This window comes from Sabethes cyaneus, chromosome 3 (genome assembly GCF_943734655.1).
Source record: "Sabethes cyaneus chromosome 3, idSabCyanKW18_F2, whole genome shotgun sequence".
NCBI lineage: Eukaryota > Metazoa > Arthropoda > Insecta > Diptera > Culicidae > Sabethes > Sabethes cyaneus.
In genome coordinates this window covers 88494893-88511153 of record NC_071355.1, presented here as the reverse complement: position 1 = coordinate 88511153, position 16261 = coordinate 88494893, and the positions used below count along the sequence as shown (strand labels likewise).

General features: G+C 42.2%; 1 protein-coding gene across 1 annotated transcript in view; it reads left to right on the top strand.

The window, feature by feature from the left end:
- The window catches only part of LOC128739853 (forkhead box protein P1), a gene marked incomplete at its 5' end in the record, with an annotated part of 376855 nt that overhangs the window by 352989 nt on the left and 7605 nt on the right, over window positions 1–16261 (top strand). The window contains 2 exons of the mRNA XM_053835354.1: window positions 8391–8626; window positions 9534–9918. Of these exons, the coding sequence (XP_053691329.1) occupies window positions 8391–8626; window positions 9534–9918 (621 nt within the window). The remainder of the gene's footprint in view (window positions 1–8390; window positions 8627–9533; window positions 9919–16261) is intronic.

Genomic DNA, 16261 nt, shown 5'->3' with positions numbered 1-16261 from the left:
GCATAATCTCAACCCCAGTTTTCCAACAAAAATCCTTCTACTGTCTCATTTGCAAGCGAGCCTTCAAGTGCCCCAAACGAAAACCCCTTTTTCTCGTGCCCTGCCGACAGACGACCGTCGTTTACACCGCATATTCCCTCAACACAACAATAACAAACGACGAGAATCCATTGCATAGCTCTGGTTTTTCCTCACGTCACGTAGGAAGGTGTATGACAGGTCGTCACTTCTCGCCTATACCTCGTGGCATTGTGATACACCCTTCTTTTCCTCGTCATCCACGTTACTTCCCATATTGTTACACAACACAGAACGAAACACTCTGGAAACACCGACGTGTAGTGCACGGAATCAAATAATACTCCTCCGACGAACCTCAGTCGCATTCGCATAGTTTTGGCAGAGGATACTGCAGATGTAAAACTTTATATACCTTAATTAGCCCATCACAAGAGAGCTAGTCGTAGCCGCCGACAGGAGTGTTGTTGACGGTGGCAATACGAATAATGGACTGCCGAGACTAAAGCAGAAGCTCCTGGTGCCATACGTGAAACCACCAAGGAAACCGGTACCTCCGTACCAGCAGAGCAGTGAACAACCCTTAGTATGCTCACCAAGAAAACGAAGATTACGTTTTCAATTACAGTGCTGAAAACCACTAGGAAGCTAGCAGGGATTCTGGCTCGCCCTCACCTAAGCTGGCAGATTATACCGTTTGAAATATAAAGTTTGTTTTGCAGATTTTTACGATGATAGATAATCTGCAAACCTCTACTGTTGCTTCTAAAGGTTTGATCGTGTTTATGAGCTATTTTCAATTTCTTCTTAACGCGTACAGCAGGAAAGTTTTAAAAAAGCATTTCATTAGGAAATCTGCCAAACTAAATTTTCACTTATATCTTCTTAATGCAATCATCTATGTCTCTCTTTTGCTCAAGAAATAGATGTCTACAGAATAAACCCATTCAGCTAGACACCCATTTGAATCGAAAACCTTTTAAAACGTAATACAGTATACGTGAATAGGTAAATATGTTTCATGATTTGCCCTTTGGCACTTCAATCTATCATCAGTTTAATTTAGCAACGTTTTTAATTAAAATTTAATTATTATGCAAATTTCAATCTTCCACTTCCGTAGCTTGCAACAGGAAAATCTTTGCACACTACCATTTCGGACCGTTTATCGACTCCCGGGAAGAAACTATACACTGTGCTTACAGTAAAACTATCACTCGGTGTAGTGGCAAACGGCCCCGAAGGAAAAAGTGTCGCCTCGTTAAAACGACGAATAGGAGCTAGGCGAAAAATTGCCTTGTCTACCACAACCGATGCAGGACAGTACAGATAATAGCTTTTTTCATTATTTTGACATCCCTGTTTTATTGAACTTACCCGCATCGAACGCCGAGACGAATCATAAAATCTGTCGCCATTATGATACGGATAAAAGATAAACTTGTTTTGCGCTTGTTTCCATCATTTTGAATGGCTTATCATCAATCTCGGAGACTTTTTTAAAGCCTGTCATGTAACGCAACGGTATCCACGTTAGGGGTTGCCTTAGTCTTTGCCCGCTATTCACATCAGGAAATGATGTTGACACAGTGGCACTCTTCATTATCCTCTCAAGCCGGAACGATCGTAAGTCCGGATGAGTGAGGTTTTGGTTCCGGATCGAAATAAACCTGTCGCCTTAGCGGGGTGTCCATCCAATACTGCTACTGTGCAAGATAAAATGAGTGAGACGATTCTAAAGCAAAGTTCATTGAATCCAAATGCAACGAAATTAGTAAGTTTAAGCATCAGTAATATAGTTGCAAAGCAGGTTCAGTCATATCAGCGTAAATCCCAAAGTTATCCGCCTGACAAAAAGGCTGTCACATAAAAAAGGAAAGTTAAGCTGAAAGAGGGCCAAACCGATTGTAGCATCCTGGAATCCGATCTTGAAAAAATCCGACCCGAAATTGAACAGTTAAAGTTGAGGACCTAGTGCCACCTAAATCGACTCTTGCTAAAACTCTACAAAGAGTAAGCCACTAGGAACGGCAATTTATTAGATAATTTTCAGGTTTTGAAGAAGAATAAATTACCGGAGGAATGGATGGAAAGAATGCTTTATCACAGCTACAAAAATGCGATCGGGTCCATGGTAAACGACACCCACAAAGTGCTCCCCCAGATCTTGTCACATCGTCACAGCCCCAAGCAAGAAAATTTGCTACTACGGTTTATATCGTCACACTCCGATAAATCCTTCAGAAATACCGGAAGTACAATATGCCCAAACTTACCATTTTAGACTATTTCAGGGCACCATACGTTCCCGTGAACGAGAGTTTTTTTTACTCTCGAATCCCTACGAATCGCACAGTAAGTTAGAGAAAAAGGTGGGCGTATAATCCAAAGAGTGGACATCAAAACAAGAGGTACGAAAGACTTGGAAATTACCACCACAAACTTTGGAGCGGCAATCCTCCTCCTCTAGTAGGATAGAGCTGGATCACTCGTGCTGTATCAAGAGCTTGGTTGCATTGTAATCGTCGCCAATTCGTTCAGCGTCTCGGACATTCGCAAATCAGCTTTATCCATGTCAAATCAAGGATTTCTCTCCACTGTATTCGAACCTGGACTACTCGTCGCCAATTCTTAGAACGTCTCGACACACGCAAGTCGGCTTCAACCTGGTCGAACCATCTAGCACGTTGAGCCCCTCTTTTCCTGGTGCCAGTGGGGTTCTTGAAGAGAGTGGCAGACTCCTCGGGGTGGCACGAAATGACTTCCTAGCCTTGTTGCAGCATAAGCAACATGTCTTAACAAGACCGAACAGGAATGGTACCGCTCACGCTAGAAGCCGTCGAAAAAGAGTGTTAGGTTCAGGCACTTGCGGATAACAATTTCACTCTTCATTCTTATCCTTAAAAGGACGGGTTTGGTCCGTAAGTCCGTCGACACCAAGCACTCAACCAGGTGGGGACTGTATATGTGTTCTGCTTGGGCACTGGCGGATAACAGTGAGAGAAAACCTTCTTGTCCTTATAAGGACGATTTGGTCCGTGAGCCTGCTGCAGCAACACTAAGCCAGTCAGTGGAGTGGACTGTATACACATCAGCTACTTCCCAGGACGTCTTCAGAGGATGTAAAGGAAGCACTAGTTTCAAACTAAAAACTACTCCATTTATTTGCTTTCAAGCTTAAGTTAACACGTGGAAAAACACTGGAACACTGAATCATCGCGCAATGCGCACACTGCTTATATAGCATAGAATCTTCTTCTTCTTCGCTGCTGCTGCTGCTGCTCGTCTCGCACGAAACACGTAGAATGGAAGACGGTGAAAAAAAGGTGTGGCTCATTTAGCAGCAGTGGTTTGATGTCTTACTGCGGTTATTGCCGTTGGTAATTCACACTCGAGCGTGAACCCGGCTATCACTGCACAGTCGTCCGGCATCCTTGCGACGTGGCCTGCCAACTATAGTCAGCCAACTTTCGTCAAGTACACGATATGAATCTTTCCAAGTAGTGCCTCGTTTAAACACCTACGCCACTCTCCGCTATCCGTTTGTACTATGCCAAAAATAGTCCGCAACACCTTTCGTTCAAATACGGCGAGTGCACAAACGTCTTACGCAAACAAAGTTACTGTCTCAAGTCCGTAGAGGTCTACCCGTCTGATTAATGCTTTGTAATTCGTCAGCTTTGCGCGGCTACTTATGCTCCTTCATCGAAGCGTTTCGCGGAGAGAAAAGTACGCTCGAATTCCAGTTTTAGTTCGTCTCTGAACTTCATTACTTGTAAAAATGTCGGCGGTGACCAGAAATCCCAACTATATGAACTCTTCAACCATTTCCAGTTCATCGTCGTCAATAGTCACAGCGTTGTTTTATCTGGAGCCTCTTCCTACCATGCATTTGGGTTTTGAAGAATTGATTTGTCACCCAATCCTCCTAACCTCCGGTTTCAGTCTGGCGTAGATTGCCTCCGCCGTATCAAGGTTTCTAGTAGTGATGTCGAGTTCATCTAGTTCATCGAGTTCATCTAGGAGTTGGCTACTCTAGCTGAAGGTCGTTCCTCTAGTTTCGATGTCCACTCGCCGAATGGCACCTTCAATACTAATGTTGAATAATATACAGAACCTTGCCGCAACCCCCTGCACGGTGCGAACGAATTTAAGAGTGCCCCCGAAGCAGGCACGTAACACATCAAACGCTTTAGAGTATCAGGTACGTCAGTTTATCCGAAAACCCGTGCTCGTTATAATAGCTATTCGCGCTCGGCTGTATCGTACACTGCCTTGAAATTCACGAGAATATGATGCGTGGGCACGTTGTAATCTCGACATTTCTGGAGGATTTGTAGTAGCACAGGCCCCCATTAAGCCCGCCTGGTACTACCCTACGAATTTTCTTGCTATTGGAAGTAGGCGCCGTCATAAAATCTGGAAGAGCACCTTGTAGGCGGCGTTAACCAATGTAATTTTATTTTATATTCGTTTATTTTATTTGATTTTCTATCTTTAGCAATTCATCTGACATGTCAGCCGAAATGAACTACGCTATAATTAGCTAGAGCTTGTAATCATACGCTTAAATTTATGCAAAGGTTTGCCAAATTCAAAGTATTGTTCATCACGCCTAAACGTTGTAGTACACGATACAATCGGTTGATTGCGGTCAACTTAAGTGCGGTATAAGCGGTAAGTCAGCCGTTAGGACGGTCGCAGAGTCCTTTGTACTGCGCGAAAATTCACCGACGAAACTGATTGCGGTGAATCAATCTCGCCGTCTGACAGCGATCGGGGTAGATTTCCTGGGTCGCGCCAAGGCAAACTACGCAGGGCCAATCTTATGAACCTTCTCTGCGCTCGTTCAATTCGATGATTCCAATTCAGTTGATGCGAAGTCCAAATTAGGCACGCATTTTCAAGAAGAGGATGAACTAAGGTGCAATACAGGGCCTTAAGACCGTGTGGGCCTTTATGATCTCGTCCAATTTTTGCAATAAATCCCAACTGGTGAGTCGATTTTGAGATTATCGTTCTACGGTGACGATCGAAAGTCAGTTTCGGATCGAGAATCTCTCCAAAGTCAGTCACATGCTCAGTTTTGCAGTCAAAAACTAAAGGCGATTTAATTCATTGGAACGTCATAACCTCGCATTTAGAGACACTGTTAGTCACGTTATTCACTTTGCACCAATTTACAAACGTGGATACGTCCAAGAGAATCCAAGAGAAGTAGTTCTAGGGAACTCGCATGTTGTCTAATTGCCAAATCTTTAATCGGCTTTGTGTCGCGAGGTATAAACCGTCGCTTGTTTTGAGCGCACATGTACTATGGTGATGGTCCGAGCACCCCGCAGGGACCAGCCATCTGTGAGAATATGGTCGATTTGCTTCATGGTTCGTTGGACAGGTGATTTTCAGTTTGCTTTGTAGATATCTGCGGGGAAAGACATGATGTCATTGATATCCTGTGGCAAGCAACTGTCGTACGTTGCCTCCACCTGCACAAAGAACGCATTCTTCTCGTCGTTAGGTCTACCTTCATGTGGACAATGCGCGTTTATGATGGTGTAGTTGAAGAAACGGCCTTTAATCCTCAGCATGCACATCCTCTCATTGATCGTTTTCAAGTCCATTGCGCGATCCTGCATTTTGCCCATCACTACGAAGCCTTTTACCAGCTCGTTGATCGCGCCACGCACCGCTCTAGTAAAATTGGGCTACCACACATTCTCCACACCTTCTCGCCTTTGTGACAGATCTCCTGCGGTGCCACGATGCTGAACTTTCGGAATTCTAACTGTTCGAGCAGTACCCTGTCCACCCACGAAATTTAGTGATTTGCAATTCCAGTTACCAAGCATCCATTCCATGTCCCTATTCCGTCGCCTTTGTCCATGCCGAATGTTCCGAGTCGAATTTTCTTGATTGTTCGTAGCATAGATGCCATTTTCACAGATTTTTTCACACGCATAAATTTGGGACCCTATCATTTCCTCCGCAATATTTAATTTTTCTTGTGTATTTGTTTCTGTAATATACATAGTTGATGAAGTACCCAGCTAGCACCAACTCGTATATCAATGTACGAAAACTTTCGTAAATATCTCCTAACAAACTCAAAATCGTAACTAAAGCTGGATAAAGTGGGATCAAGTTGATTTTCTGTCGTATATAATGATAATGCCTGACATACATACGATTTTCAGCACAAAATCGTAGAGTAGTACAGAGCGACTCGCGCTTAATCGGATATTATCGTATATAAATACTTATATAGTCGTTACGCTCAAAATTATTCGTAATCACGTATATCGCCTCCAAAATAGTACGGATATGCCAATTTTGCGCATGAAATACGATTTATTTAGCATGTATATCTGTACGTAATGCTGATTTTTACCTTTTTTATACATATGAAAATGCTAGCTGGGTACTTATTAAATATTGGTAGAACCAGAGTTCACAGGAACTGACATAATTGGTGGGTCCCAAATTTATGCGTGTGAAAAAATCTGTGATTCTGGTTCGAGTTTCCCGTCCTCGTCGCCATAACCGCAGAGTTGGTTTCGAGGTACGATGCTGGCCTAACAATCCAGTCGTCGTATGTTCGAATCTCGGCGAAGCGGTCAGTCTGACTGCTGCACTAGCCCCGTTACTGTCCTGTACTCTAATAGCCGGCTGTGAAGTCTGTCGATAAAGAAGGGTCAAGTCTTAAAAAGACGTTTAAGTGCAAGGTTTTGCTTTCGTAGTAGCTTAAGGTTCAAGTAGGTTACCTTACTAAAGCCTTGCTATCGAGAATCTGGTATCTTATAGTGCCAAGAAAACAGAGTACCTTCTTCCCTGTCAGTATACGGCCTTAGATTCCACTGAGATTGGTTACCCGATTTCCGCTAAGGTTGCTCATATTCCGGCCGGTGCTACGAGAAGGTAGTGATAGGAGACGCTGGATAAGAGGTTAAAGATCACTATGACGCGATGGAAGGCAAGCTAGCCGATATCTAGAGCTTCTTTCAAACCTTTAGTAATTAGTGATGTTGGAAACTTCATCCGAGAATATAAATCGTGCGAGTGTTGTCGTGAGGAAAAGAGTCTTCGGTGCACGATCAGGGAACAGATCAAGGAACTGAAATGACATCATATTTTCGTTGCTCATGTAAAACGACGGCAATCGTAAAATGTCCAACTCCAAATATTGCTGGCATCTATATTTATTTTGTTTACAATCGTGAGCGTCGCAAACATCGCGTCACGATAGTCGCAAACGAAAAAATGAACTGTACCAGTGATTTTCAATTCAAAGGAACATACGGATAGGTCTTAAAACATCAATTTCCAAAAGATTAATTAACATCATCCAACGCACAGTGGTCCAAAAGGGTGTAAAATGAAAAATTCCTTTTGCTTTTATTTTAGCAATTAGTTACTTCAGAACTTTTGTCCGTATCAATATCCACCCTAATCTGAAAGAGTCAATATTTAGATTCGATATCTATGATAAAAATAAAGAAAACTAACTAACATAGTTTCTTCCATAAAATTGTAGAAAATGTTTTAGCAAGCAACTTGCTGAAGAAGTTAACATCTCTATCGGGTGGAGAGCTATTACCTTGAAAGTTCCCCAAATGCAGTTTTTCATACTTAGTTTTTGTCAATTGCATTTTACAAGAATACATTGTTCTAGGCAATTGTCGAAGCACCAAAAACACACGTTTTTTGCAGAAGACTGCAAATCTCTAGGACTTTTCCTTGCTAAATTATCGCAAATTCAAGTTTAGCTGGGAATACTTCAATCTCCAATTTCTACAATCCTAATCCTGCGGAATCACTAAAATGCAGTTAAGAGCTTAATCATACTACAGTAAACTTTTCAGATTGTGGCACGTACTCTTCAGCGAAGTTAGTTTTGTTCCGCTTCATTCTAAATACCTTTATATGATTATTGCGTAAATGTTATAACAGTTTAGGAAATCAATGTCAGGTTCTTCTCCACAAGAAATCTCATTGATAGAAAACGCAAAAAATGTACTTAGATCCATCCAATCAATTTCTTACATAAGATTTCATGCGATCAATTTATTTTAGTATTATATTATGCATTATTCTACTTAATCAGTGTTTTATTTATGAATAAAGCTTTTAAGCTCAAAGCGCGTGTTCAAAGTTTTCATTCAATGCAAAATTATACACACATAATTCTACAGTAGAAACCGTTCAAATTGAATTTATTAATCCTTGGGAGCATTCACCGTGCTTAACGAGCCCGAACTCAGTTTCAATACACATTCCGAAAACAATAAATTACCTACCCCCCACAACCATTTTTCGTACTGTAACTTCATTGCTCTTTGTCTCTTACTCTTTGTTTATGTGTTTCGATTTTCTAGCAACAAATGCAAATGCAACACCCATCAGCAATACATCCAGCGTCGATGCATGTCTCGGCGGGTCTACCAGCGAACCATTTTTTACCAAGTCCAGCGTTGGCGAGCCCGGTTGGCAGCACTGGTGGCAACCAGCCGCCTAATCCGCCCTTGGCCGCCAATGCTCCCTGCTCAACGCTATTCGTTGCTAACCTGGGACAGTTTGTCTCCGAACACGAGCTGAAAGAAATATTCGCTAGGTGAGTTACGGAAGTCGCCGCTTTTTGAAATGACCCCACAGAATCCCGCCCACCCCAAGTGCAGTCCAGCCGATAGCGAATTCCCCATTGCCCGCGGAATTGCTCGGCAAAGTTTATTTTTTTTTATCAACGAGACTTGATTTAATCGGCTTTTCGATTCACAGCCCGTTTGTTGGATGCTGAATCTCGGCTATCGTTTTTATTTTTCGGTTTACGTTTGCGGTAAACCGATTGCTTTGATTTCTTTTCTTCCATTCGATAACATGGCAACTTTATACTCTGTTTTACAATGTAACTTTAAACGGATTTGCTATAGGAAAATTCAACGATTTATCTCTGAACGTAACAACTGCTGTTGGAGTTTAAGTTATTTTCTATCCAGCGTAAATTATAATTGGGATAATTATAAGATCCATTAAAACTGCGATCCAAAAGAAATCACAGACTCCCTTAAAACACTATTACACATTGCTTAACCGTTTCATTGAAAAAAATATTAGAGCGTCGCAATATATTTGCTTCAAAAAGAATTTTTCATGTCAACCATCATTATCATCACAATCATTCTCATTAGCATCACGAGAAAGCTCGATCAAAAGTGATCTGCACATTGTTTGCACTTCTTGTCTAGCAGTTACATAATCCCTTCTCGGCAAGTTTCCCTTCTATGTGGTTTATTTCGTTGACCATCTTTACCTCCTATAACAATCATTTCCCAGTTAGCAACACAAACCTTTAGGTATTTCCAATTTCTCGTTCAATTGCACTCGTTCTGAAGAATGTTCTTTGTATTTATCTATTTGTCATGTTTCAAAACTATGCTCACCACAAACACAACTGCTCTCCTGCAACCACCACCCATCATAACCACCAACCAACCAATCGTCCACGAAACCCCTGCCAACAGTCTGCCTGGCTTTAGTCGCCTCCGTATGCACAGTAAGGGCACCTCAGCCGCTGCGACTGCCGTTGCCGCTGCTGCTGCTGCTACTAGTACTACTTCTGCCACCATCACTACCACTTTCAATACTAACGCTGCTATCCAAGGTAACAACTACAACAACAACAACAGCAACAACACCAACAACAACAACAACAGCCCCGCCCAAGTTCCGGTCGCCTTCGTTGAGTTCAAGGACGTAGCCAGTGCTGCGACTGCAATGAGCGCCCTCCAGGGCAAGTATTTACTCTCGTCGGATCGTGGTGCCATGCGGATCGAGTTCGCAAAGTCCAAGATGGCGGCCGATCTACCGTCGCATCACTTTTATCACATTCATATGCAGCAAAGAGAAGTATGTAACCCCGCTTGACACCTAACTCCTAACAGTTGGCCTATTAGATTTAGCTTATCTGACCCCCCTCTTTCGTAGTGTGTAGCTTTGTGTTTGACGTTTGGATAATGAGTTTGATTATTTGAATGCTTGATTAAACTATGGCAAACTCTGTGTGATACGACGGATGTAGAACAATAATCCATAAGCCATGTACCGTCACCTCCACTGTAAAATAAGATATTAGATATTATTCTTTAATAATTGCTCAAAGCGGTGTCCGTTTTTAAAGATGATTTATACTTTGCAATATCGATACGGTGAACCTAGTTTTGATAGGAAACTTTACTTGGTTTCAAAAAATTTCGTAACATATAAACGAAGATTACAGCACTTATAGTTAGATTAATGTGATCCCACGTATGAGGTTTATCAACATTTCCTTTAACTTTCAGAAACAGAGTTGGTTCCCTTCCATCCTTCTTGAAATATCTTTGTTTTTGCCCAGTATCTTTCAACGGGTGTCAATTCCACGCAATTCCAGATGTATTTTGTCATATTGCTACTAGGTATATAAATCTATTTTTTAGCTTAAAACAATGATTGAATGCTTTTGGTAAATAGGCAGAAATCATTTGTTGGCATATTTTTCCTGTAATTCAACCGCGAAAAATACTTTTCAATTCACAAAATGTCATGCCGAACTTTTTCTTCTAATGGGCGTACGAACATCCGTTCCTTTCACTGCGTTACACACTTAGAAGAAATCTTCCAAATTAACGACCTTTGACGTGCACATAAATGGAACATCTGAAATCATATGATATTGCGTGTTATTTCAAAATATAAAATATCGTAGCGTGTGTTGCATACATTTAGGCTTCATTTGGCTTGATGTAACAATATATCATTAAAAACGGCAGTGTACGCTTTATTTGATGGAAAAAATATATATTACTTTTGTTACGTGTTTATTAATTTATATGCATTTCAGGTTACGTCAAATGTGACTTTATTTTTTCGTTCTGTAAGAAAATGTGGAACTAGATGAAAGTGTACAGGTGTTCAATTTGACGTACGGTTTATTATTAAAATGCATTGGCCAGACTTTGTAACGAAGAACTAGAGCATTGGACAGCATTTTCGGCATGCTTCTAATTATTGGACCTATACTGTTTTTATGTTAACTGTTCCTGTAGAACCAATTTATCACTCGCTAGGCCGTCTAGGTCGAAAAACAAGTGAAAAATGTCAAGAGTGCTATTGACCCTTGAATTGAAAAAGATGCATTCAAATATAAATGAAAAATCAGGGAGAAGGAGAGGAGGGGCTTGATTCTTCCTTTTTTTAAGAAAAGGTTTCACTTGATATTTATGAGGTGTCGGTTTTACCCTGACAGGGTGTCGGGTTTACCCACACTACTGCTTGTTACGCCTGAAGATACAGAGTTTTCTTTTTCATTATATATCAAAACCATTCAAAATATGTATCAATCAGACCTCGTGGAATGAAGGATTTAGAGTTAATCTAAGATTCTAATAGATTTGTTGGACAATAATTGACGTACAAATATGGAATTTCTGTGAAAATTGTTAGGGTGTCGGTTTTACTCATTCTTTTCTTGAACGAAAAAATAAATCTCACATTCGACGCAAACTGAAATGCAAATAAATTAATGAACATGCAACAAAAATCACATATATTTTTCCTTCAAATTAAACGTAAATAGCCCAAAACGTTTTAAGAGATATATTTTTACAACAAGCCAAATGTAATAAATAAGCCCACATGCATGCAACACACGCTGCGCTACTTGATGTTGTAAAATTACATGCAATTTTATATGATTTGCGATGCTCCATGCCAAAGACGTAGATCCTATAATTTTTCGAAGTGTGTAGACAACCAAGATTTTCGTTTCAACTATTCAGAAATTTTTCTACAGATTGTGAACTATTTGCTACTGAAGAAAAGATCGCATGTAAATCGCTAAATAGCGATAATTGATGATAATTCAATTCAAAAACTGTGAACTCTCCGGAGACGTTCGGATAAGACCTCCAATATTGAGCGTCTCGCCACACGCAAGTCGGCTTCAACCTATTCGAGGGATTACCTACGAATAGCCGAAACACAAATGGCCGAATCACGAATGGCCGAAACACAAATGGCCGAAATAACAAACGGCACAATATATCTAATGGCCGGATCACTAAAGGCCGAAACACAAACGGCCGAATCACGAATGGCCGAATCACAACACAAAAGGCTGAAACACGAATGGCCGAACGTCATATTCGGCCGAAAATAACCATGACCTTCAGCTTACACAAATGTTGGGTATATGCTGTCCTTACTCGCTGCCGCTCGTTCGGACTTAACTAAGGGATAATCCCTACTAGTCAGTAAACCTAGGAAAATGCATGCACCTAAATAGTAGTGGTTTCTGCGGGGGGGCTGCCCCGCTGAATCATCTAGGAAATATTTGCTACTAACACGATCAATAGGCCTTGCACCCTATAATAAACGTAAATCATTCGGGCTTAGAAGAAACAACTATCAATCATCTATACTATATCTACCAAAATATAAAAAAATAGGACGCAGAGTGTATCTTGTTTTTCTAAAACTAATACCGTTTTTGTTTTTGCTTAGGTTCAACCTAAATTCGCTCTAGTTCCAATCGAACGGCTGTCAAAACGTTTGTTTTTTTCACTCAGGTTGAATCTAGTTTCGCTCTGGGTTGCACTTTTCAGGCGACGGGTTCGCACTGGGTATTTTCACAGTTTCAACCTCGCTACAAGCAATACACTGATAACCCGAAAACGGTTGTTTATTCTCCCAAAAATGTTTGTTTATTCAGTGTTCCTGTTGCAACTAACCCAGGTTAAAAAACAAAAACGCAATAAGGTACAGAATTTTACGAAAAGCTTTTTTCCTTCACCTATCATTGACGCTGATCATCACAGAGCTGCGAGTGGAACAAAAGGTAATTGAGGGGAAAATTTCAAAGGTTTTTCGAGGGGATGTTTCAAATTCGCAAAGAAAAATAGATGAAAAAATTTATTCAAAATGTGTAAGGTCCAACAAAATGAGCAATAAAAATTTTGTTGATTTGGGTATTCCGGGAAAATTCGGCCATTCGTGATTCGGCCTTTCGGGATTCGGCCATTCGTGATTCGGCCTTCCGTGATTCGGCCTTCTGTGACTGTTGTTGGAATTCGGCCGTTTGGATTTCGGCCATTCGTGATTCGACCATTTGTGTTTCGGCCATTCGGTACCAGCCCTATTCGAGCCGTTGCACGTTGGGCCCTTCGATCCATGGTGCGGTTGGATTCTTGAAGGGAACGGATTACGCTGCACAGCCGCTCACAGACCGAGACCGGCCCACCATAGTTTCCAAACTTTCGCCATGTGCACAATGGGAATCTCTCCCAGTAGTGCCCGCTGCTTCATAGTCTACGCCAATCTCCGCTTCCGTTTGGCCCCGCCAAACATAGTCCCTAACACATTTCGTTCAAATACGACAAGTGCGTATATCTTCCGCAAGCGGACTAGCTACGAATGGCCGAAACACAAATGGCCGAATCACGAATGACCGAAACACAAATAACCGAAATTACAAATGGCATAATATATCTAATGGTCAAATCACGAATGGCCGAACCTCAAAAGGCCGAATCACAAAAAGCCGAACGTCATCTTCAGCCGAAAATATTCACGCCTTCAACCTGCAAATACGTGGGGTACATACTGTCCTTGCTCGCTGTCGCTCGTTCGGACTTAACTAAGAGATAATCTCTACTAGTCAGTTAACCTAGGAAATTGCATGCACCTAAATAGAAGTGGTTTCGGCAGGGAGGCAAAGTCGGTAGATTCACAGCTTGCCCATCATCTTCAATCGTTACTTTGTTTCTGTTAACAGCTCTATCTTGTTCACCATTCAACAATACATCGAAATGTTGTTTCTAACACCTGGCCACGTCCGATCTCTCGGTAATCATGTTTCCCTCCACACATAACAGAAGGTGGCACGGATTTGCTCCTAATTCGGTGATAGTTTTGAAGAAGCTCTCGAAACAATTCTCTGCCTCCACAAGAACGCGTTACCATTGCTAGCGTTTCTTACGACGGTGAAGTCTCTTTCCGGCAGCTCTAACATCTCGGTATCTTTGAATACGTTGGACAACCAGACGCGAATCTTGCTTACTGCAAGATAGTGGTCCGAGTCGACGATTGGTGACCGAAAAGATCGCTCATCTGTGTCTTCCGAAAAGTGCTGACCATCAACGAGAACGTGGTTAATCTGAGACCAAGGAGCGTTTCCAGGCATAATTCCGAATATTCCGTCGTGCAAGATTGCTACTACTGATAATCATTCACCTGGCTACAGCAAAGTTGATTAACTTTAGGCCTTTGTCGTTTGTGGTAAAATGGACGCTTTCTCTACCAGTAACCAGTAACACGCTTTCGTGATCATTGTCACCAGCATAGCATGCCCGTATCAATTTTATTACCTAATAGTTTTAAGACTTCTAAGCTGACTACCAACCCACCGGATTCTGCTTTTCCTCCGCTTACGCATCGGTCGATGTAGGATTGCACCACGTTATCAAAGGAGTTTGGACCTCCCACAGCCAGGAACCCCGTCGTCTCAGAAGTCGCAAATCACTTTCGACCTGGTCGAGCCATCTTGTACGTTGAACCCTCCTGTTCCTGGTGCAGGCTATTGGTGTGGTTATTAAAAAGAACTGTTTTCGGCGCACTGTCGTCCGGCATCCTTACGACATGTCCGGCCCATCGCAGCCTAGCGGTTTTCACCAGGTGTACGATGGGAATCTCTTCAAGCAGTGCCAGTAACTTGTAGTTCATACGCCTCCACCATTCTTCGCTTTCAGTTTGTACTCCGACAAAAATTGTCTACAGCACCTTCCGCTCTAAAACGGCAAGGGCGCGTACGCTCTCCGTGAGTAGCGTCACGGCTTCCATAAGTCCATAAAGAACTATCGGTCTCATAAGGGTGTTGTACATTGTCAGGTTCGTATGCCGGCGTACCGTTTTGCAAATGGCAAAGTAGGCCCGATTTCCCGCTGGAATGCGCCGCTGGACCTCCTTCCTAGTGTAGTTGTCTGCGGTGACCGGCGATACCAAAAACAAGAACCCATCTGCCACTCCTAGTTCGTCACCATTAACGGTTATCGTCCGTGGGAGGCACGCTTTTGGAAGGGGATCCTTTCACGTCCCCCTTCAAAATCTAGAAGTTGGCAGATCGCTTCGATGCCCACTCGTCAGATCACCCCCTCAAGAGCGACGAACAACATGCACTATAAGCCGTCAGCTTGTATCAATCCCTCGCCACTTCTCGAAGGAATTCGAGAGTGTCTTCGAGATGTCCACGAAACACATCACTCGATCCAATATAGCTCTAATCAGTCGAGTCAGTTTATCCTAAAACCCGTATTCATGCATTGTCTGCCATAGATGGTTTCGATGGACTGTATCGTATGCTGCTATGAAACCAATAAAGATGTGACTGGGAGAATAAGCAGCGTTGACCAGCTGCGGTAGTTGCATCATGATGGGTTATCAGCTCCACAACATACATAGGCGTTCATGAATCGGCCTCCACCTTTATTTGTTTTCCATGTAATACGAATCCGACTCCATACTCTGTTTTCTTGTCACCACAGTAGTAGACGTGTTCTGGACGTGCTAAGGCCCGCAAAGGGATCTACTGCGCAGAAACCGCGTTCTCCCGTCTTCGGCCATCGCCCTTCCTGAATCGCTGTAACCTCGACCTTCATCTTCTGCAGCTCTCTTACCAGGCTAACCGAGCGTGCCAATTCAAGTAGGATCCGGACATTCTGAGTGAAGCATTTAAAAAGTTTCTAATAATCGTTCTCCTTTTTCGTTCGCCTAGCTTCGTACCATCTCCCTCAGTTGTCTTCTCAGGTGTCTGATAGCATCATATCTTCTACTCGTAATAAAAAAAAGTTCATTTCCTAAATTGTTTGTATTATAAACTTTTTAAGCTTGCCGACTTTCTAAGGCTGCGATGCCTCATCTTGCAGACAAGTCTGCCGTTTATTATATTATACTAGCTGTAACCCGCGCGCATCGCCTTGCGTCTAATTGAGAGCAAATTTGATGTACGCTATGTAACGCTAACGCTATGTAACACTATGAGGTGCAACTACGTTACTTTTGCTCGTCTTGAATGCAATCTGGTATGATTGGTTTGAGTCTTTGCTTAATGTGGGCGATTATTACCACGAAAATACATATCGCGCCCCTCGTTTTGGCTACAGACAAGGCTCTTATATATAGATAGATAGGTAGTTAAGAATTAAGAGCTATACGAAGG